The 24878-nt window shown below is 40.6% G+C and overlaps 1 protein-coding gene across 1 annotated transcript in view; it reads left to right on the top strand.

The window, feature by feature from the left end:
- The first annotated feature begins 4628 nt into the window (after positions 1 to 4628).
- Positions 4629 to 24878, top strand: part of PIEZO2 (piezo type mechanosensitive ion channel component 2) — a 294414-nt gene continuing 274164 nt past the window's right edge. Inside the window, exon 1 of the mRNA XM_032707117.1 lies at positions 4629 to 4700. Within this exon, the coding sequence (XP_032563008.1) occupies positions 4637 to 4700 (64 nt within the window). The 5' untranslated portion in view covers positions 4629 to 4636. The remainder of the gene's footprint in view (positions 4701 to 24878) is intronic.

Below are 24878 nucleotides of genomic sequence, written 5' to 3'. Positions count from 1 at the left end.
TCTTGTATGGTTCCGAATCATGGGTCATCTACCGCCACCACCTGCGTCTCCTAGAACGCTTCCATCAGCGCTGCCTCCGTACAATCTTAAACATCCACTGGTCAGATTATGTGACCAATACATCTGTTCTTGAGCAAGCAGCAGTCACAAGTGTAGAGGCCATGCTGATGAGAACACAGCTGCGTTGGGCAGGGCACGTCTCAAGGATGAAGGACCACCGCCTCCCTAAGATCTTGCTCTATGGTGAACTTGCCACTGGCTGCCGCAAGAGAGGAGCCCCGAAGAAAAGATACAAGGACTCCCTGAAACAACATCTCAGCCTTGGCCATATTGATCACCATAATTGGTCCACTCTGGCCTCAAATCGGGAGGCTTGGAGACACAGCATCTATAACGCAGCGGAAGCCTTTGAGAACACACGCAGGATCTCTCTCGAGGAGAAAAGGCAACGCAGGAAGAACCGTGTCTTGCTGAATACTTCATCTAAGGAGTCTTTCTGTTGTGCCTTTTGCAACCGGATATGTCTGTCACGTATTGGCCTCATAAGTCACCAACGTGCCTGTAACAAATGTGGATAAAGCCTTCCCAAATCTTCGTTCGCGAAGCCCAGCCATGATGAGCTGACTTCATGTTGGAAGTGAACAATAACAGCTTCAGTCAGAGCTAAATGTGAACTAAGCTGAAAAACTGAATTGCTTGACTCCTGGTGAGCCACTGCCGGTTGTTCCCCTAGCTGCTGACAGGGCTGAGCAGGAGGAGGACTTCCAGAATAGGTAAGAGGAACAAGATGTTTTCATGTATTCTTAGGGAGCATGGATCAAGAGACATAACACACTAGTTAATCATCACTGCAAATGTTAAAGCCATTTCCTTCCCCACAGGTCCCTAAAGTAGGACTCTCATACTGTAAGAATAACAAATATAAACCAGCGTTGTACAGCAGTGACTGCTCTGAAAAGGCTACAGTAACTTCTCCTGCCTCTCAATGGAACTTAATGATTTGCTTCTTCTTTGCATAGAGGAGTTTTATTTCTTAAGCCAATTGAGCACTCATTTATGGCGCTCGTCAACTGTATGGATTGTAGGATCATGCAATATATACATATATACATGTATTCATACACAAGCCCTTGTTTATATTATCCAGAGTCTGTGAACGTTAGAACAAAGCCATGAGTTCATGATTCAAACAACCAAAAAATTTAAGATAGTTGAGGCAATTAGAAGCTATTTTTCTGAACAGCACTATTTTGGACAGTCAGTCAGCTCTACCAAGTTAACTTCAACCAGCACTTCTAACTGCTTATGTTCTACCTAATAGCATTGGTGGCACAATATGTTCTGGACTTTTTTCCCCCCCAGTAGCTCTCTTGGCCTCTGACTTTATTCACTGCAGCTGATTTTGCATATTGGGTGAAGTGGGGATAATATTTTTCCAAAATAACTCCAAGTTATCGTTACAGAAAAGGTGACAAGGTGAGGCTTGAAGTTTGCTCTTCTATAAATGTGCATTCTTCCCACTTTTTATTAAGGTCTCATCAAGTCCACTAGTTTTTTCACTTCCCAATCAATCTCACAAAATGTTTTCACGTAAGGTGAACGTTATACACCCAGGGATCTGAGATCCTGGTAGCTGAAAGTAAGCAAAGGAAATGCTGGTAGGTGGTGAGATATCTACATCCACTGCTGGCACAGTAGGACTCATGCAGTCTGTGAATTTCCTCTGGCTTGCAGAGGGAAAGAGAAAAACTGTGTGGCCCACAGTGTGATTTCAGTAAATTGTATGCCCTTAGGAAAGAATATTCAAACTACTTTTTATGTCACTTGCAAAACTGGCATTAGCTAAATAAACTCCTGGCTATCTTGTAGACATTGTTTTCTATTATTTACACTTAATCCAACAGGCAATTTCCCCATTAATTCAGTTTCTCTTTCTGTATTACTACTTTAGTCAAAGTTCTGTGTTTTATTTTTTCCATGCTGGCTAATAGCAGTCCTCCAATTTTCAGGTTAATGCATTTACTCTGTCTGTCAACAGCTGAGATGCCGAAGGTGCACACGATTCTTTGTAAGGCTTCACATAATTTGTTATGCTTTTTACCACTGCAGAGGTGTATGGACAATGGATGTCTCATTGTTCTCTCAAAATTCTCTGTGTGCAAACAGTTATTTCCTGGCAGCTGAGGGAAAGAAATGTTGTCACTTACACGAAAGACATTTTAGCCAAAAGGTGGCACTGCGGCTGCATAGATTTTGCAGTAGAAGAGCAGTCTGGCAAAAGGTAAGAAGCCACTCAATAGGTATATTTTAACTCCACTTTTCATATCTTATGAACGGTAAGTATTGAAAATGGGCTAATTATTTCCTAAACACGAGCATAAAATCACTTCTTTGGGAAGTAAACAATTTGGTAACTGTACTATAAAGGTAGTAAGTACTTTATCCTTTCTTAGTGACTGAAAAACTGAAAAAAGAATACCAAACCTGATCAATATCTGAACATGTGCTGCTGAAGTGCACAGAATGTTTCAGCTATGCATATATCCTACACTCACAGACTACTATTAACTGCTGCTTTGTAGCCTGTAAGGCAAGTAGAGCTTCCTTAGGAACTCTGAGTTTTTGGGGCAGATCTTGTGCTCTTAAAACGATGTTAGGATCAACTTTACCATGGGCTCATCAGATACTTCATTAGCAGATTAAATACTACCTGATCCTGATGTTTTACCATCTACAGACATGATCATCAGGTGTGTTCATGAAGATTGATGTGCACAGAAACTTATGTCAGAAGACTGAGAATCAAATATCCAGACTTGGTTCATGGTTGAGATGTCTGGGTGAGCCACATTGGGCCTGAATGTGGGAAGGGAGGGAGCAGTCTACCCAGGCTGCGTCCTGAGACCAAGCTGAGCTGTCACATTCACCCTGTGGGACAGAGCATCCTTACAATCTCTGTTAATGCAGACAGTGCTACATTTAAACTCCACACACTGAGTATGAACTGACCATACCTACTCAGAGGAGGCTTAGGCTTTTCATGATAGGCAACCTTTTAACAGACCCACTAGGCACATGGAATTGGAGTCTGTAGTTGATGTCTCAGCTGTCCTGAGCATTTTCGTATATCTAAGTCTGGAGTTCTTCACTTTCCAAATATACTAGTATCAGATTCAGTTAGCGTGTTGCATAATATTTGAATATCTGAATAACTGCCAGATATATGCACGGCTCAACACTTGTCATTTAAATCCCCAAAACACAAGATTTTTATTTTTTTCCTTAAAAGACCCTTTGTATTTTCCTGGGAGCCAAACTCATGTCTGCAAACATTTTTCTCCGCAATGAGGATATGAAATAATTTCTTTTAAAAAGCACAGGAAAGCAAAATATGCTTAAGTAATTATAAGAGTAAGAAAACCCAAAACAAACCAAGCAAGGCAAACAAGACTTCAAGAGCAAATCTAAGACTTTTTGAATACGAAGTATGACTGGATGAGGTCCTCCACCAAGAAGAAGCACTGAGAATTTATGTAAGGATCACAGGGTCACTGCTCCTGCTTTCTCCTTCCTCAGATCCTGCACGAGACTGAAGTGTTGCCTCCACGGAGGATGTTCAGCGTCAACTTCCCTCATTTAAGTGTGAGGCATTGCAATCTATTGCCAAAGATGAAACAGATTTTCACTTGTATTGATAACAATATTAGTAATTTTTTATTTTACAGCATTGCTATTTCAACCCCAGCTGTGAGGTTTATTCAGCACATCCAGAGGGACACACCAGCTCAGTGTTAAAACAGCCCCTTTAAACCCACAGCACTTTCTAACCAGCGCCATATTTTAAAGGGTAAAAAAGCTTTCCAGAAAAGTCAAATACATTCCAACCACCGCAGATCTATTTTTTTTCCAGGCGACAATTTTTTTGTGGACCTAAATGTGCTGTTGAAACTGGGGAGAAGAAGGGGGGCGGGAAGCCAACAGATTAGAGAAAACCGTTCCCCCACTCAAGAAAACATAACAACTAAACAACAAAATAAAATAAGCAAAAAATAAAATAATGAAAAAGTTTTTAAAAAATCAGTTAAAAAAACCCGAACACACAACATTACACTAAAAAGCGTTAGGGAAAACCGGTGAAGTTTCCGGCGCAGAGTGGGAACCGGCCGGGGGGGTGTGTGCCAGCGCGGTGGCAGGAGGGTCCCCGCGGAGGGGGGCACAAGCAGGGGCGGGGGAGGATCGGAGCGGCCCGGCCCCGGGGCGCGGGGCGGGGCGCGGGGCAGTTCCCTTGCGCGGGTCGCGCCGTGGGTGCCGCCGGCTGGGCCCGCGCCGTCGGGGCGGCCGCTCCGCGCTGCCGCCGAGGGAGGCGGGCGGGAGGGCGGTGGGGGAGGCCCGAGGGGGCGGGGGTGTGTGTGTGTGCCCCGGGTCGGGGGTGCGGCGCGGCGCTGGTTGCATGAGCTGCCGCCGGGATGCAGCGGGAGGCGTGAGGCGGAGCGGCTGAGGCGAGGCGAGGAGGGGACGGACGGGCGATGCTCCGCCGCCGCGGCGGCTCCGCGCACGGGCGGACCTAGAGAAGCGGCGGTGGCGCTCAGAGAGGGACGGCTCCCGGGCCGGCCGGCCGCGACCCCTGCCCGCCGCGATGGCAACCGAGGTGGTGTGCGGGCTCACCTTCCGACTGCTCCTGCCCGTGTGTCTCACTGCCGGTACGTCCCTCCCTCCCTTCCTCCCCCGGTGGGTCGCCGGGCGAGTTGCGCGTCCCGGGCCCGCGGGGCCGTTGTCGCTGCCCGGCGGGCCGACGGCGTGGGGGATACTCCGTTCCCCTTCCCCGCGGCATCTCCCACATTCCGGTATTTTCCCAAGAAACTTTGAACTTCGGAACTCAGCCCTAAGTTCTTACATCTTTGTTGCTGTTGTTAATTTTGTGGTTGTTGCTGTCCACCCGGGAGTGCGGGGCTCGCACTTGTGGCAGGGCTCTGCTCGCCGCTGCAGCACCGGCGTGCGGGGCTCCGCGGCTTTTCGGTGGGAAACGCTGCCGCTGCTTCCCGAGCCCCGCGTCGCCCCGCATCCTCGGGAAAGGCGTGGGAGAGAGGAGGATTCAAGGCTTGCCCTCCAGGCAGTGTGGTTCAGCTGCCGTTTTAGGGTTTCGGGGGGTATTTTTTAAAAGTGACAGTGAGCGTCTTTCAGAAGGAGCAGTTCTCAAGTTTTAGGAGATTTTCAGGAGGGAGATTGTCCTTACTTTCAGAGAGAGAAATTTTAGTTTATTAAAACGCGTTGCTTAGCAGGCGGCCATCCAAGAAACGAATTATTTTTGGATGGAGCACTGCGGTGTCCAGCCGTGGGTGAATATGTTAATATTAAGCCGTGCCTTCCGCACAGTTTGAAAATAAAACTCTGAATAAGTCCCGATTGCCCCCTAGATCGGCAGGACGAAGGGCTCTCGCTTCGAGAGCCGCGATTGCGGAGAGCGGCTCTGTCGGGGCTAGTGCCCGCCGGGGTAGTGGGGGACTGCGGGGAGGGACCGGGGAAAGCGGGGCCCGGGGATGATGTCCCGTTCGCACGGCATGGAAAGGAACCCGTTGGCGGTCAGCCCCGCGTCGCGCATCCTCCTCGGGCGGCGGAGCGGTGCCGGCCGTACCTTGCGCGGCCGCCGCGGGGCTGCCGGGCCGCTCCCGAGCCGCCGCCGGCCCCTTCTTGGTCGCGGAGGCTGGTGCCGAAGTCAGGACTGAGGGGGGCGTCTCTCCGGCCGTCTCGCCGTCTTCTCGGGACGGGGCTGCCCAGCGGCCCCCGAAACATGCATCCTTCCCAGGGCTTTGCCCTTCACTAGCCCCACGGTGGCCAGGCCAGCGCCTTCCTGTTTCAGCGTCTTCCCTCCACCTTTCCCGGGAGGTGTGCCACACGCTCTGGCTCCAGGTGCCCTTCACTGCCTCCGACTTCTCCTTAGGGAAGGAGGGCTTGGAGAGCCTGTGGCCTCCCTGCAGGTGCCCTGACCTGCACTTTGTGGGCATCACTGGCGCTGGGGACGCCACAGTTCCCCAGGCCCATGGCAGCAGGTGAGTGGCTTTGGGGCCATCCCAGTGCAATCAAGTGTCAGTGCCTTGGTGCCTGGTGTGTGGGAACACTGTGTGCAGAGGAACTGAATGGTGATGGATGGGGCAGGTGGTGGGTTGCCCTCAAAGCCAAAGGGTGGTATCAGGCAGGTCTTTCAGTGCAAAGGTTGGGCATAGGGCACCCTCTGTTTGAAATTTGGTGGGCCCCATCCATGCTTTCTTTAAAGTTATGGAAGATCTTTGAAGTATGGATGAGGATGAATTTGCTGTAAAGACACATGGGGAGAAGAAAGGATTCTAGAAAAAAATGTGTGTGCATGAAATTTTTAAATATTACTCTAATACTATAATATCTAGCTGTGGTATGAAAATAGGGGAGGTATTGTTCTGTTAGTCTCTCAGTCTGGCTCTTGCCAAACTCTTTCTGTATCAAAACAAGTTCAGATAAAATTGTTTTCCTGTCCAGGTTCCTGACACTTAGTAATGCAGAAGTACTTTCGCATTGCAGTAATATCTCCACAGATGAGAACTGATGTTGTCATGAATTGCTTGTGCTCATAAATCTTACTCATCTGAAGATTAATCGAAATATAAAACCTGAAGGAGGGACTTCCCGTCTTGAATATGAAAAAGAAATCCCACTGCGGAACTTTTGGGTTTGGACCTAGTGATCCCGTTCAGTTGGATTTGAGAGAGGAATCACCAAATGGACAAACAGCTTGTCTGTGCCACTCTGTACCTTAATTTACTGTGTCTGTAGGTGTTATTTTTTTCCCCTTCACAAGCTGTTAGTGGAGTCCTCACTAGGGTGGAACATAGTTCAGCCTGCTTCACTTTTGCACTTATCTTGTGTCTGCACCTGAGTTATCCCTGAGCCAGTGCTCTCCTCCTTTCCAAAGCATCAAGGAAGTGTTTCATGGGCTTCTGGAAAAGGCTTTTTAGAGTTCATATATCAAAGTGATGGTTTTTTGTATGACTTACGGTGAGGTTACATCCGCAGCTGAAAAGCTGCCACGAGGACTTACTGTGCATAGTGATGCCTTGTGTCTCCTGCCCGTCTGGGCAGTAAATGTGTCTGCCCGTGCCAAAAGGTGGAAATACAGAGTTGTTCTTTTGGATCAGAATCCATTGTGTTCTGAAATGCTAGATTACTACAGTTTCTTACTGTAGTACAATTTGCTTTTTTGTTTCTAAGAGTAGAAAGTAATGAGGTTGGAGACCCCTGACTAGGTGTGTAGAGGGCAGTGGCAGCTGTGGCAGACTCATTAAAAGTAATACATCTGCTAAGCTGAAATCTGATTTTAAAAATACAGTTAAAATGCTAAATGCCTTAAATTCCTAATACTTTAAATATTTTATTTTAAAAGGAAGTAAAATTAAATACTAATGCTAATTATCTTTGCTGGTATGAAATACTTTCCAAACATTGGTTAGTACGATGTAACTGAGAAAACACTGTTCTTCATGAGAATGTTTAGGATCAGATCTGTAGCAGTGAAGAGTATAATCTTTTGCAGGTAAGCCTAGATGTATCCATTTAAAGCTCAAGAATGACATAACTTGAGTGTCTGCTGAAGACAGGAGATTTGACATGTACAAAATGAAAGACTTCGGAAGCTGTTTGTATGCTATGTGACTTCAAAGTTGATCCTGTCATGTTATTTTCATAGCAAAATCTTACATTCAGTCTGATGTGAACCTAGAATTTAAATGATAACTTACAGTAACATGAAACTTCCTGCAAATAAAATATTGTGTTCTGTAATAAGACAGAAAGAGTTGGATACTTTATTGTTGGGTGGTGGTGGTGGTTTTTTTTTTAGTAAGATTACTGCAATGTGGTATTTTCCTGCACTGTAGTAGTACAGTGCTGAAAAAAACCAAATAATAAAATAGATGAGAGGGAGCTTTTGGCTCTGGTGGTGAAAAGTGGGCTTTTTGTGTTTTGTTTTTTAAATCTTGAGCCTTGGTGTGAACCTGTTTTTTATTGTTAGACATCTGTACTTGAAACATGCAAAAGGTGATTTGTCTCTTTGAAGTAAGGCATGAAAGCAGTCTTTTGCTAATTGCTTTGTTTGGTTTATAGAGACTTGAACCACAAAGTTAGTTTACATCACTTGATAAGAATTTTTAATTATTCTGCTTCCAATTATTTTACTTAACATACAATTAATTGGTTTTTTCTTAAGCAAAATAGAGTTATTTTCAAATGGGGGGCTGGGGAAAAAAATGCTTAGGACATTTTTCCAGAGGACAGCTGTCTCTGGTTTTTGGCTGATGGTGTTGGATTGTGTGTTATCAGCAAATAGGCTTCAGTGAGCTAACTGCCTGGCCCAAGCACTTCCCAGAAGTTACACTTGCTTTCTGAACTCCTGAATTTTGACCCAGATGAGCTAAATGTTGTAGGAGCTTCCAGAAAGTTGAGGGTTTTCTGAGGAGTTCAGTTGAAGTATCAGTGTTTTGTAAGTGATGGCAGGTAAAAAGAAAATACTTCAGAATTTTTTCAGGCAACAGAGTTCAGATATTATTTGTAAGTTTTCACTTGTTTCTTTGAGCCAAGTATTTGAACTCCTGATAAATAGCAAGAATTCCTTTTATTTGTCCTTTCAGTAACCATGATTCATCAGAACGATACTGAATGAATCAGAATTATAATCTCTTCAGGATATAAACGATATGTTACAGAGAATATTTCTTGAAGCATTATAGTATTTTCAAAAATATGTATATCCAGTTGCTGGAAGTGTCTTAGCGGGAATGAGATCCTTGTTCTGCCTTGGAAGGAGAAGGTAGATTCCAGGGTGCTTAGGTGCTCTTCGACTTTTATCCCCAAATTAACTGATAAAATTTTTGGAGTGGTAATATCTGAATAGCTACATTAATAAGTATTAAAATGCTTTTTAAATTACATGCTTTAGTGTACTTCAGAACTCAATACAATGATTTTTTTTGATGCTTTGAGTCATTACTATTCACACTTCCTATAGAGAGAATAAGTTGAACAACTGTAATATTAAGGCAATCCCGCAGAGGCAGTGAACAATGCCATGCTTGGATTATTACTTTTTGGGTGCTTTTCACTGATTGCACTGGAGGTGGCTGTTCAAAAAATGATGGTACAATATGACTTTGCATTGCAGTTTTCAGGCCACAATGATTATGTGCCAGTCTGTACAGGTGATGTCATGGTGATGACAAAGCAAGTTGTGATGCAGGACTGTTCAAACTAGGGGGTTATTTGCGTAGTGACATTGCATATTACAGTATATACATATATATCAAAAAACACTGACATATTTTTAAACTTGAAATAAACTTCACGTAGATGGGGAGAGTGCTGTTTGTAATGCTCTAAAATTGGTCAGTTACTGAAAAGAAGGCAAAGATCAAACTGAGTTTTTTTACCATTATGGTGACATGGGGAAATATTTATTATGATTTACCAAGAGAATGGTAGGAAACACCATGATAGTATTAAAACTCTGATGTTGTCCCAAAACACTCATAAAAATATTAATCACAGCAACAAAAATTCTAGGAAACCTTAGTGGGTAGCAGGCTGAAAAAAAAATTACTCGGTTGTCAGTTTGCACAAGAGATCCTAAATGGGCTAAACAGGAAGCTTTCCTTCCCCTCTTCAAGTGATTTAGATAAATTTATCTGGCTTCTTTTATTAAAGGAAGTTTTGCCTAGTTCAATGGGAGCAGGTGAAAGGTGTCAAGGGAGAGCAATATATACAATCTAGTGGGAGCAACATTTTCCAGGCTTGTAGGCACAGGGTTAGATGTTCTTGTGTACCAAAAGCAAATGTCATTGCAATCTCTGTGGCTTCCATCTTAGGTCAATTAAGATCCAAAAAATCCAGTTTTTGGGAGAGGGGGAGGCAGCAGTCTGCCACAAGCACAGTGTTTTCCCTCTTGTGTAACAGCCATCTCAGGTTGACTGACTCTGCTTCCCCCTAGCATGTAGGCTGGGAAACTATTTAAAGATCAATGCCACAAAAGATGGAACTAGAACTTCTCTCCTTAAGTTCTGCAGCAGATTGATCAATATTTGTAACTAAATCAATCCAGGTTTTTTTCTAGGGCAAAAGTTTTCTGTAACATTACTTTTGTGGTGATCACAGATCTTTGTTCTGTCATCTTGACAGGTCTCTGAAGCTAAGCAGGTCAGAAGATGCAGATAAGAAGTTTTCAGAGAAAGTGTGTGTGTTGCTGCCAGGAATATGAGTGAGGGAATCCTCTGATTCTTTTACTGAGAGAAACTGGTATACTGGGAGTTATTTTGTTAGATAAATCAGCTGGTTTGGTGTGTTTGTTAGAAGTATATCCTTTGATGCATTGTGTTCAGAATGCGATTGAATTAATGCACTTCTCCTCTTTTCCTGATGGTCTTACCTGTCCATTTACTATCTTAAGTAGGCAGTTGTAAAACCTGAATGTCACATTAAGGTTGCTGTTCTGTGTTTTAATTTCTTTTACATATTTAAATCTGAGCTACAGTGTTAGCTTTGATCCTGTGGCAATGAATTCCATGGGTGAACTCCTCCATGAATAAAAAGGAGTACTTTTTAATTCAGTTTGTTGCCTTAGTAAATAATCCTTTGGATGGGAAAAAGTATGCATAATCACTTAAATCAACAGCAGTGTAATGTTCTATTTACTCTAACACTTTAGAATAACATTTGCAAGGCATAAAATCAACCATTAAGATTAACTGTGGAAATTAACAGCTCTGAGTTTCCTATCAATTGTCCAGTTCTGAAGAGAAAGGGATGAGGCTTATGTAAATCTGCTTTCCCCATAAATAAAGAGTTTCAAGACACTATACTGTTGCAATTTGAATGATTAGACAATGCAGTGTAGCTCTTCTCTGAACTCATTCAGGTAGTCTTTTGTTCGGAGGCTGTTTTGGAAATGAAGTAAAACTTAGAGTGAGTCTGTGTGTTTGTGAGTGATGCATTAACCACTCCGTTTTGGGCAAAATATTATAAAGCATGGGATTGCAGACATTGCATACTCTGTCTACTGTTTCTAAGCCACTAATTAGTTAATGTAGCTTGACAGAACCATAACTTAAACCTGAAGTACATAAGTGGTATTATAGTATTTACATGGTAATATAGTGGGGATCAGTTCTCTCCCTTGATCAGAAGTTCCATAGGAGACTGAAAATTATTTCCTTAACAGTTAAGGGAGTGTTTTCTGGGCTGTTATTGTGCTGAAGCATACAAAACTTAAAAAGATGCTAAACAAGTGCTGTCTTTTCCCTAGCTGTGCTAACGCTACTCAAACTCTATGCTGATGGATTTTTTTGGTTAAAAGGTATGCTATTAGAGAAATTAGCTCCTAGGTAATTTGAGGAACATTGATCTCCTTTTGCTAGCAGTCATAAATTTCAGATTGCAAGTACATGTTTAGCCTTTAACTTTAGTTTAGCTTTTGTTAAATGCAGATTGAGGTTCCAAAGGCTCAGAAAGGAATGGTCAGTGAAACACACTGTACCCCTGCCTTTTGTAATTTGAAAGTAAGCCTTTCTCCAAATTGATAAATCTCCAGCTGTAAAAGGTGATGCTGATTACAGCATTATGTATCTCTGATAATGTTGATTTGCTTGTCCAGGAAATCTTGCAAACAAGTACCGTGATACTTACTCTGAATTTCACTTTAATACATGCTCATATATTGGAAAATATCTGGAACATGCAAAATGTTTGCATAATGGCTGCATCTGTTTGTGTTGTGTTTTTCTTCCCTTGTTATATCGGTGGCTTTTTACAAGAGAATAGCAGTTTCCTGGTCACTGAGAATAGATTAATTCGTAAGCCAAAGGCAAGTGAGGAAAATTTGTCTCCACAAATCTTGATGTATGTAAAAAAACTTTTGAGACCATAAATACATATTAGTTCATGTTGGCATCTTGTTGCCCTATTTCTATGAGAATATTGTTAAAAACAGTATTCATAGCTGTAATGTGATTGCTAAAACATGTTTCAATTAATTTGTTCTTTGCTCAGTGCTTAGAATTTTAAAGACCTGCCCCATTACATTCTCTAATAATGTCGCATTTTTTACACAGTTACATACTTAATTTCACTTCTACAAGACAGCAAGTTAAAAGAAAGTATAAGTTTTAACCTTTTGAAATGTTGTCAGAGACCAGACTTTCTAGTACATGTGTTTTGCAGGGCATTTTCAGTTGAAAGGATGGAATTATAATTACTTTTTTCATTTTTGCATGACTGTAATTTGGAGAACAAAGATCTGTGAAGTATGACCCAAATCTCTTGTTAGCTAAATGTGAGGCACGTGTATCTCCAGTATAGTACTATGTAAATAAAAAACACCACTATGTAAATAAAAAACACCACTTCCATGGCTTCTTTTCTATAAATTGAAAGAAAATGAATAACCAGTTTACCGGCTTTTTTTTTTTTTTCTTAAGATGTGCTTTGGGTAAAATGCCTTTGCTGTGTTCTTAAAAACAAAGTTTCTGAAAAAGATAATCAAGTTTAGCACTTTCTTCCATCAATTCAGTGTATAGTTGGGCAAAAACCCCCTCCAGCAACCCAGTGTAGTACAGTGCCTATTTGTCTATTTGTGAAAACATGTTTCAACTAGAAGGACCTTAAGCTCTATAGTTCATGATTTTCACTATGCTTCTTCTTATAAACTTGTATATAGACTTTGATGTCATATTTTCTCTGACCTTCTTAGTTGTTTTCTTCTGAAGTCTAACAAAACAAAAGCCTCTCCTATGGTTTTAAGATGCTTTATTAATTATTTTTGTACATTTGCTAATTAGGGGAACTCTGTGATAAATGAGCTTCTCCTTCTTGCCTAATTTGACACATCCTTTTTTTTTTTTTCCCCCTAAGTTTTTTTGCTTTTCTTACCATATGGTACATTGGTTAGGACCTTTGATCTTTTTTGGGTAATAATATATGTGTCCATCTTACTATAAGAATGTGTTTTCCTTCTTGCTCCTTGGGGGGGGGGGCCCTGACATTTCCATGGGGTGTAGGTGTGTTTGAAAGTCTTATGTGAGCCTACTGCTGTGCTTGTTAGTGTGGCCTTTTGTACAGCTTAGCTCGGAGCATCACTGTTTCCCTACTCTCAGATGAAACAACCTTCATATTCCCCAAGTTACAGCACAGAAAACACAACAGATGGGGGAGAAAAACCTAGTCAGCCAAGCAAATCGAATTTTATCTGTACCACACAAGCCTTGAGTGTGCTACCACCTCGTTTTGAGTAAATCCAATAGTTGACTTCATCTCTTTTTTTAATGGCTCGTTGCTCTTAATGGTGGGCCCTGTAATGTTTGGAAGGATTGGCATTCAGTGACATGTATTTTCCATGCTCTTCTGCAAGTGATGCCTTTGTGATGAGAGAAGTCCCAAGTATGAGGAAATTGAACCTATTTTACGCTTCCTCCACCCGCTACAACTTTGCCCTCCAAGTTGTAATATTTTGTTTTGTTTGAACCTTGAAACACAATGTGTGTATACTCTGAGGCAAAATACAATACCGTGTATATATGCAAGATTATTGATATAATGTATCTTAAACTACCCTTTTGTAGTATTTAACTTGTTAGCCATTTATTTTTATTGAACTGAGTGAAAGAACTCAATCATAATGCTGTTACTGTACAGAAACATAACCCGTTTCTTGCAGCTTTTCATTGTCTTCTGCACACATAGCTTCACAGTTGCTTGAAGACTCCTACAAATACATTTCTGATTCATTTGCTGAAAGCATAAATAAACATACTCATTTTATACATTTTAAAAAAACCCCACAACTCTTGCAGTTTACTGTACCACAGCAATTTTAAGCAAAAATTTCTTTAAGATACCTTAAGTAAAATAAGCCATTGTCAGCTTTTGGCAGACTCAATCAGCCTCTCTCTATATCTACATTTTTATCGTGGCATGTAGACAGACCAAGGGGTGTAACACAACTCCACAGAGCTGTTTTGAGGGTATAGAAATGAGGGTTGGCCTAATCATTGCAGTTGATCCCTTCCTTTAGAGGACTCTATGTTAAAAAGCTAAAAAGAGGAAATACACAAATCTTGTTTCTTACGACTTGGCTGCTTGGTGATGAGCTATACTGGCAATAGTAAGGAAGTGGCAGAAAGCCCCAAATGGTCATTAGTGTGCCCCAGAGGATGAAGCAGTTGGAATTGCTAGAATTGCAGCAGAAGGATGTCAGGTTATTTCCTGCCTGTATTTACTGTTACTGTATTTGGGGGAGTTCCGTTTCTTTCTTTCCCCTGTGGAGGAAGCTGTTTCCCGTTGCACTTGAAATGGAATAGTAGTAAGATTGTTTCAATGCTACACAGTATTGCAAACTGGAAGGAACCAGAAGGTCTCATTACCAGAGTATCTTTCTTGCATAATTAATGCATGTTTATTGTTTTTTAAATACACTGAAATAAGAATATATAAATTGTTTAAAGACAAACCAACAAACAAACCCCCAAAAGAATGAGATAGTTAAGTCACTGGAAAGAGCATCTGTTTTAAGGAGAATGAATAATCTCCTGTGTGGCAAGTAATTCCGTAGTTACTTGGTTTGGGTTTCCCATGCATTCTTTTGAAGCAGTTGAGGTTGGTCACTCCTCTGCAAGGTTTCTGGGTTGATTACAGGATGGGCAGTGGTCCATCTATGTTTCCCTCCTCATACCATCCCAGGCTTGAAGGCACATCAGGAGATCTCTTCTTCAATCTCCTGCTCAATGCAACACTGAATTTAAATGTGATTGCTCAGGGTTTTTTCCTGTTGGGTTTTGAGAATCTCTGAGAATGGAAGTTTACAGCTTCTTCCAGTGCTTAGTTAATCTCACAATCAGTGAGATGTTTTTTTCTCTTCATCCCTTATATGCCCCCAGCTTCAGTTTGTAGCCGTTGTACCTCAGTATGTGCCTTTATAAAGTGCCTAGCTCTGTCTTTTCTATAACCTCCCCTTAGGTGTTGGGAGGCTACTACTGTGAGGTGCCCCCAAAGCTGTCTTGTCTTGGGGCTGAGTGAGCCCTGGTCCTGCACGGGCTCCTCATGGGGCCTTAAGATCCAGCACTGACTGTCTTGGGGACTCTTCTCTGGACTTCTTAAAGTTTGTCAACATATTCTTGACCTGAGAGGGGACAAAATTGCGTGTGATTTAATGATGGCTGAGTAAAGGGAGTACTCCCTTCCCTTGGCTATGCTGCTGTTGATACAGCCCAGTGGTTTATGTTGAATGTCACAAGGGATGTTGGATTGAAAACTTTTTCACCTTGTTTGTGTCACAAACAGAAAGTAGACATTGACCATTTTTATTGTTCCTTAACCCCCCCCCCAAAAAAAACCTAATCCTGAACTTCTAAACTGTGCTTAAAGGCTTGTAAGTAAAAATAAATTGTTATTGGATATTATATCTAAACAGTCAGTATTGCTACCCAGGCAGAACTTTCAGGAATTTTTCTTACTCATTTTTGATTTAAGGACCTGAGCATTTAGTCTTTCCAGTAAATCCTAAACTTTCTCTCCTCACATGAAAGTAGATGCCTCGGTATATTTTTCAAGATGTCCTAGTTAGGGCTTTGTAGCTTTGGCTCTAAACTGTATAGCAGCAGGTCTTGGAAATCCCACTGTAAGGAATTGTTTCTTCAGTCTTTGTGTAAACTCACTGGTACCTCAAATCTCAAGAGAGTGCAGTTTTCCATTCTTGGTTTTAAAAAGGAATAAATCAACCACAACAAGTATCTGTAGGGCATGTTTGATTTGCTGTGTCTTAACACGTACAATATGCATCCAAAGGTTCAGAAAGGTCGAACTTGTGTTTCTCAGCTGGAAGTGCTGGTTATTAATGAATGTTATTCCTTAACATTGGCACAGCCATCAGTCACTGACTTGCAATGAACGGAATGATGAATTAATACAAGACCTACACCATTTCTTCTCAATTTCAAGAACTATCCAATGCTGGCATTCTCTAAGGGGCTAACTAGCCAGTAAATTATTGGCATTATTTTCCCAGCAATCATGCTCACATACTTGAACATTTTTAATTAGTCAGTATTTCTTGTTATTCTGCAAATCACTGACAGCTAATTTGTTTTAAAACCACAGGAAAAAAATCAGTTCTGCATGTTTCTGTATTGCATTCTTTTCTCCTAGATGTCTCCATCTCATGTAGAACTGACAAATTACTTTTAGCAGTAGTTGGGTTGCAATTTTGAAACAAGTATTTAAAAAACTGGCTTGGATTTTGGCTATATGAAACACTTGGTGCTAGACATTCAAAGAATCTGTTCTGCTGGGTTTTATAAATCCATCAGAATGAATTGTTTCCTTTTTTTCTTTCCTGAAAACTGCAAGATTTATTATTTATTTCTGTGACTGTAGTGCTTAGTTAACTGTGCTGCCTTTAGAGGGTCAACCCGCTGTGTATCAGAAATTCTCTTCTCTAACCTCTTTCATTCCACAAGAAGCATGGGAGGAATTACAGTTTAACCATATAAAAAGTTGAACTTTCCATGGTGTGTAGCATCCCTTGCCTTCATTTGATAACAGGCAAGATATTGATATCAGGAGTTACACACAAACCACTGCTTTTTCTGTTGTTCTGTTCTGGTCTGCTCATAGATAATTTTAACATGGAAAACAGTAACTAGTGTAGTGTTCTTGTAGCTGCCCAGATGATTTTGGTGATGGCTCTTAATGCTGTTAACTGTTGTGATTGTGAGAAATATCCTCATGTCTTCCTGTAGCTTTTGCTACAGTCTTCCTTAGCATTTGCATTTTTCACTGTCTGTATCTGTTGCTCCTTCCTTTCTTTGAAAAGTTAAAACCACTCCCCATGCAGTACTACAAATAAAATATGTACTGTCATCTGTTGCTCAAACTGCTGTTTTATTGTGAGATCATCTTCTCTTCTAAATATAAAGCATTTAAAAAGTAAATTTGTATGTAAAGGGAAATATCAAGATAGTGTGTGTTTTAAAAAGTGGTCTAGAAATATTGGTAATTTTAGCTTTAGAGTTTCATAAAGATTGTATAACCAGAATGTTCACATATCTCTGATATTCTAGCAAGGAGTATTTGTACCTCTCCTAGCATGTGGGAATAAAAAAAAAGCTAAAGAAGATGTGCTTGGCTCTCAGAATTGCCAGGCTCCGTGTAATTTATGGAATTATACTTGCTTGGAGATACACATTTTTTTTGCAAATCAGACCTGACAAGTTTCCTGTTTGCATCCCATGTCTGTGCATAAGAAGTGAATCAAATCTTCCACCACTAAACCATGTCCCTGAATGCCACATCTACACATCTTCAAAATACTTCCAGGGTGGTGACTCTACCACTGGACAATCCTTTCAGTGAAGAATTTTTTCCTAATATTGAATCCAAACCTCCCCTTGTGCAACTTAAGGCCGTTTCCTCTTGTCCTGTCACTTGTTACCTGGGAGAAGAGACTGACACCCATCTGCTACAACCTCTTTTCAGGTAGTTCTAGAGATTGATAAGGTCTCCCCTCAGTGTTCTTTTCTCCAGGACAAAGAACCCCTGCTACCTCAGCTGCTCCTCATAAGACTTGTGCTCCAGACCCTTCATCAGCTTCATTGCCTGTCTCTGAACATGCTTCAGCACCTCAATGTCTATCTTGCAGTGAAGGGCCCAAAACTGAACACTGGATTTGAGGTGCAGCCTCACCAGTGCTGAGTACAGGGGAATGATCCCTGCTCTAGTCCTGCTGGCCATGCTATTTCTGACACAAATGGCCTTGACCTTGTAGTATCTGAATCTTTGTATCTTGCATTGATTTCTTGTGAGTTTTGAGTGGTCAGCATCCCGCAGTAATCATCTGGGGTTTTTTTTGAAATAATGTTAGCCAAATATAGAATGGATAGTGCTACCTGAAATATCTTATAATTTAAAAATAATTATAGCAACAATGTTATATGACTGGCTTCTTTGATTCAGAATTACTGAAAGTGGTAATATCAAACAATTATATTCTAATAATTTAAATGATGACCCTGTAGGAGAAATCAAAATCCTGTGCCAGTATTTAACAGGCAGGGCAAAGATCAGAGTTAACCCCAAATGTGTTTCTGACATATATGATGGGATTCTGGTAACTTGAAAGCAGGTACTTTTGATGCACTGGCAAATCTGAAATTGAGGTTATGACCAAAAGAAAAATCATCTGAGAAAACTTATCTGTATGAATTATGCGTGAATATGAAACATGATATAATGGTAACAGTTTGATTTCATTAGATACCTCTGTAAGACACATGGCTAAGACTGAGTACTATGATAGGCATCAAATTTTTTGCTGGCTTCCTAGGGAGTAGAAATGGAAGCATTTAACATTCAAAGGGTCTCTGTGCATGGATGTGTTAGCAAATACAAAGTCCCTGTGAAATTGCCAGATGGCTACAATGAGATGAAACAACTAATACAATATTTAAAGAGAATAAAAATGTTCAGTGATGTGAGTGAGATAAATTTACTGTGCTTAAAACTAGAAAGCTGTGGAAATGGTTTATACTGTTCAGAACATGACTGGCACTGCTGAAAATATCTGCTGGGTTGTGGGTTGAAGACAGAGTAGCACATGCAGAAAACAACCATACGCCTATGACATTTTCTGCAGTGTTCAGTGTCATCAGACGTAGTATCTGCCCAGGCTTCTAATGTCTGCCAGAAACATGCAAGCAACTTAATGTGGAGTGGAGAGCATGTTTCTTTCCGAAGGTCTCTCTTTTAGCAACTTGTGACTGACATTGTTTAAAAATTTCATAAGGGTTTTTGGTTGTTTTGTTTGTTTCAGATAGTGCCTGTGCAAACATCACCAGTTAAACTGCCAGTCTATTGGCTGGGACGGTGGGTGTCCTGTTTCTCTTACAAAGAGCAAAGCTTTGCAGGGGGAAGTCCAGTTACATCTTCTGTGCAGTAGCAATGGATTATCTTGATGATCATATTGTCTTCATGGCATTACTGAATTCCTTAACATGTAGTGAAGTAAATAAGCTGTGAAAAATGTGGGTGTAGATGTACCTAGTTTTACTACGTGAAGTGATCTTTTGTATTAAATGCTATAAATCCATAGCAGAGGTATAAAGAAACGTTTGCTACAGTACTACAACTGATAGGTGGAAGAGTTTTACCTTGCATTATCCTTTCAGGTGGCATTAGAGGGAAAAGGTATGGAAATCCTGTCTCTGAAACAAGAGTGAGAGAGTAGAATATTAAAAATTCAGGCCTAGTGGTGGGAACTGATTTCTTTTATATAACCAGAGTGTGTTTGAACACACAAAGGAGGCATTTGAAAGTATATTTGAAGTAGCTGGTGGCTGAATTTAAACTCTTTCAGCAAAAGATAAACAGATTTCCCTAGTCCACTAGGGAAAAAACTGGATTACTTTCTGTAGTTGAGTGGCAATACAGACACTTTCTATCTTTCTGGTGTTATTGTCCACTGGTCGATCCTTCTGTTTATGTTACAAAATTTATTTAATTATTTTGGCAATAATGAGGAAGCATAATCGCTCAACTTTGCCTGAAGAGATTGAGCAGGACAAGAACCTACTGCCACATATCCGGTGGCAGTGCTATTCTGTGGTGGGTGCTAGTGTATGTGTTGATGGACAGTGAAGTGTCCAGCACTTAGATAAGTATTAATGCACAGTTTTCCTTGTTATTAATGTATACCAAGTTAATCATATTTATGTATGTGTAACATTTTTTCTGTGCGAGGTTCTTGTGAGGAATCAAGATAGATCAAAGTAGCAAGATGAACTAAGATGGATGGCTTTTTTTGGACAAATTTCAGAAGAATAAATATTCATCTGAAGCTGTAACTTTATTGTATTTTGTCTTTCCTCTTTAGAAACCTTGTGTGGGAGCTGGTCTCCTTCTAAGCTTGCCATTTTTCTGAGAGTCATGTTTTACAGGGATAGCATTGGTGTGACTCCAGAAGAACAGTCACCTTCACTGGAAGCAAATTGAGTTAGAATTGAAAAAATCCAAATGGAGTGTAATTTACTGACCTGCTGAGTACCACAGGAATCATTAATGAGGAAGTAATTTATATAATAATATGATTGTAGGGAGATTGTGTTTTTAAGATTATTTTAAGCCCATTTTATGAAGCATTTGAAGGAAGGCAGATAACGGCAGTTAAGTGAAGACTAGGAGAGCAGGCAAATTGAGTATGGAAGCTGAGATGAGAATAAAGATGTTAGTAGGGTGAGAGATGGGATAGGAGGTGTTTATAGAAAAGAGCAAAGAAATCAGTGGCTCGTGTGACAAATGAGAAAATGAGTAGGTGGGTTCAAAGAGATTAATGATGTTTGGAAGCAGACTAGAAAGATGAAGATAACCAACTAGGCCAGCTGTCAGACTGATAATAAAAACAGCAAATAACACTGTCAATAGAAAATATGTTAGCTGTGGTGGCCAGCAAGAATGTGTGAATTCTAGAAATGACAAGAAGGGAAGTGACAGGACTTTTATAAAAGACTGAATTAATGGAAGGGATCAGAAATAGAGAATCAAAGACTGCATGTAAACCAACAGGCAGTGAAAACAGAAATGGAAATATGGAGGAGAAACAAAGGTTATTTTGTGTCTCCTCTGTGTTTCAGAGTGCCTCAATTTGAGGAGGTGACCAGGGACACAAGAAGAGACATCAAAAGTGACAAATGTGAGATGGTGCTGAAAGGAGGTAGTGATGAAGTGTATGCATTCTAGAATGGAATTTGATATTTTGGGCTTGGTTGGTTTTTTTTTTTTTATTTCAGGGGCTAAAGAGTGTTACTGTGAAGATAGTGATCTGATTTTGCAACTTATATCAGCTTCTAGTGTGGTACAGAGTAATGTGATTTTCTCAGAAATGACTGAAACAGCAGAAGGATCCATGGTAAATATTACTTTTTGCAACTTTACCAGGGAACAAACTTATCTACTTAGGGAATCAACTGATTCTGGTTTGCATTTAAAAAACCAGAAAATGAAAAGCAAGCAAACAAACAAACGAAAAATGTGTCTATCGTGCTAGTATATCTTTTGTTTCTCCCTAGAAGTTATTCCCTGTTCCTACTCTTCTCTCCATCTTGTGTCCTTCTTTGGGCTCTGTGATCCACAGAGGTCTCTGGGATGCTCAATTGGCTGCATTCCTGTTGCCATTCTTCCTCCTCACCCGCCCTTGGTGTGTGATGTCTCCATGACAAATGGTAGACAGCGCAGTAATGGCTATGACAGGCCAGGACTGGCTTCTCAAAATTTGATCAAACTAGTGGTGTGAGTTGCTATAGAAGGGCTGATCTTAAAAAGTAAAGTAGAACAACTGTCTGACTCAGATTACTTTGTGATTCACATGTTAGGCTGGATGCAGTCCCTGAGGCATGAAGCCAGCATTGCATGTGGTGGGGTGGCTATGGGTTTGTCACCAGCAGGGATGGTGATCCCCCAGCAGGCTTGGTGCCCCTGGCTGAACTCTTCTGGAGATGGTGCACGTGGCCATCAGCTCAGCAGAGATGGGATCTTGCTATCCCAGAGCAGTGAGCTTCTTCTGGCTCTTCGCCCCTAGGGTCCTTGGGGCTGCTGGTGTGGGGCACAGAGAAACTGCCTTTCTGTCAGTCCTGGGGGTGTGCTGGATGTCAGAGAAATGACAACCACTTCAGCATTCTCAGTGAAGAGAGATCCTGCCTCTGCCACCTCCCCATTCCTCTGTCATCACTCACACGTGCCAGCTGTTTGAGTTATCATGATTTGCCTCTTAAGGCAGTGGTGATGTCCTGTTCCTCCATCTTAACTGTATTTCACATAGAACCCAAGGTTGCTGGGCACAACGAGCTCTGAATTAGGCAGTCAGCCAGTGTCAAATACTTTCTCATTTTATGAATCTGTGGCTCTTTGGTTCATTAAAATCCTGGTCAGTCAGCCCCAGTCAGCTAGTAATGGTGTTTACTTGTCCAGAAAGAGTCTGCTCAGTTTTGTCTTATGTTTCTGAATTGTGTTTTTTCTTTGCTTTAAGAGGAAATATGGTCTTTCTTATGCTCTGTAAGAACTTTCTATGGAAAAACAATGTCATGACCACATAGAGATACTTTTTGTAAATTAACTACATCCTTGTATTCTTCAGGAAATTTGATTTTTCTTGGGAATATTATTTTAGTCATTCTGTGTCTCACTGGGTTGTGACCTTATTGTACTAGCACAGCAATTAGGTTTTTAAGTTTCTTCTTCCAGGATATGTAAAAATAATTAAGTGGTGCTGTCATACACCAACCAAAAGTATTCATACAAACATGTCTGTTCTGTGTTTCATATTATATCACTGGATTAATTTAAACTTAATTTAATATTGTACATGCCTAAAAATTTGATTTGTAAAGAATTTTTTAAAATTTGGAAATTCATATATTGATATTTACTTTTTTTTGTTAGGAGAGAGAAGATTTGCTTGTTTCTGGGGTCTTCTGTTTCACTTATGGTCCACATGTTTTGTTGTAAGGATTCTTTAATAATATTTCAAAATAGCAACTTAACTATGCCTTCTTATTTCTAGGTTGGGTTTTTTTTATATGAACATTTTTAAGGCAAAACTTAAAGATGGATTTGTCTTCAGTGATCTCAGGAAGGGAGAAAACCTGCGGAACTTTTAAACACTTATTTGCTGTGAGTCTGTTTTTGAAAAATGGAACGTGTTTATCTGGACAATTGTGAGATAAACTATTGCAGCTATGGCTGCAGTGCTCCTGGGACTCCTTAGCGTTGTCCCCACTGGGAAGCTGAGTCTTTGCTAGAAATTGCTGTGGTTTTTGTTTTTTTTTTTTTTCTTCCTTCTTTCTTTGTAGCAGTGCTCTTCTAAGAGTTTTGAATGCTAGCATAGGCTGATTAGAACTGCTTTTTGTAAACATACTGTTTTGATTTGGTATATGCAGAACCTCAAGTGGAATTTACATTTAAACCAAACATAACTCAGTAGTGAAAAATGAATAACCTTAATTTTTAGAAAGTACTAAATCATGTATCTGATGCAACCTGATTTGATCTAGGGTATCTGACAGTAGACTTGTTAGGGGTTGTTCTCTTTTTCTGGTGGAGAGGGCTGCAGACTGTGAAAGGAAGGAAGAATTTTGCCTGTCTGTGATGGCATGAAAAGTATATAGTCTGGGGCCAGATGTGGAGGAAAAAGGTGCATTTACAGTGAGGCTGAGAGAGAGAACATGAAAGTGAGTGCATGAGAGGAGTTGCTAAGTGGGGCAGAGACCATTTATTGATTTGGCAGGAAGAAGGAAAAAAGTGTTGAAAGGGAAGGATTTATGTAAATGGAATAATGCATCTTCAGATTTGCTTGCTAAGATTGTCTCATAATAAACTGTCTGCAGGGTCAGGATGCCTCCTGCACTGCTTTATCAGTTTTGTTGAATTTTCCTTTTGAAAATATCAGGTTTTTATATGCAAAACAATAATTTTTTATGTAGATCAGCATTTGCTTGTCTACAATATCTGGTTTTGCTCATAGAAATGTGGCGTTAACATGTGTTAATGGATGTGCATAGAACTGCTTGTACGTTTGTGTGCACAAATAAGGAAATCTGGTCTTAACGAACCTTTGTGGTTATCAGTGGCTTAGTGACTGGGCACTGAAAGCTACATATACAGCTGTTCTTTTGGGATGCAGTTAAGTTGTCATGTTTCTTTCACCGCAAATAAATTGTAGTCCTGTAAGACTGTCAGTAGGTGCTGTTCTTGCTACTTGTTTTATTTCTAAAATGAAATGCTAGTAACAATTGAGTGCCCTTTTTGTTGGCACTCCAAGGAATACAGTATATACTAACAAGAAACAGCTATGAAAAATGCATGAAGTGCCAGGAACTACTGCAAACAAAGGTACTATAAACAGGGCCATGATAACCTGCTACACTTAGAGAGATAATTTTTCTGTGGTAAAACATCAGCCCATCTTATTGCCGAAAAATGAAAAGAAAAAAAAAGAAAAAACTCCCTCCTCTTCAGCTATCTACATAGGTCTGTCATATAGGTGAGCTTACACATCAGCACTGCAAGTAATATGTAGTTAGTGACAGACCATTTTTGTCCATTCTCAGGTATATCTGAACTAGATCAGGCATAAAGTTTGTTTCTTTAGAGACCTTCTGGTTCATAAATGTGTTCAGCTTGCACACACTGAGGCAATATATGGTCTCCACACAAACACATCAAACTCCACTTCAAAATCAAGACTTTTTTTTTTTGCCCTCCTCTTGGGTTCCTTATGAATGCTCTTCCAGACCTTCCATCAGTCTAGAAAGGGTAAAATCCTGTTAACTCACGATGAAAATTCCTTCATAGTCAAGCTGTGCCTTTTTATTGTAGTGCAAAAAATCTATTTCTTTAGCATAAATAGCTTTTATTCCTTGTTCACTCTTGGCTTTAGTCTACTGCCTAGTACATGCTTACAGATACCTGCTATTTTCTCTGTTTTTTGTTTGACTAAACAGTTTGAACTGTAGGTCTTTTACTAATTATCTGCCTTATTTTGGATTGAAGAGGGGTAATTGAAACTGTACACTCCTGTCTAGATGAGGTTTTACCAGTGATTGATGTAATTCCCGTGTCAGTGAAGTTTTTTATCACACACAGTCTTCCAGTGTAGCTATGTTGTACTCGTTTTGTTTGTTCTGCTAATAGAGTAAACACTTTACAGCCACATTTTTTGTTTTGTTGGTATTTTGTGCTCATTCTCTTTTGGTGTTGATAAATGTTTTTTGGTGTTACTAAATGTAATACCATTCCTGTTCTTCCAGTCCTCAGGATCATGCAGTTCT

Source organism: Chiroxiphia lanceolata, chromosome 1 (genome assembly GCF_009829145.1).
Source record: "Chiroxiphia lanceolata isolate bChiLan1 chromosome 1, bChiLan1.pri, whole genome shotgun sequence".
In the NCBI taxonomy this organism is placed as follows: Eukaryota; Metazoa; Chordata; class Aves; order Passeriformes; family Pipridae; genus Chiroxiphia; species Chiroxiphia lanceolata.
Note: the sequence above shows the minus strand (reverse complement) of the source record. Positions and strands in the feature narration are given on the sequence as shown.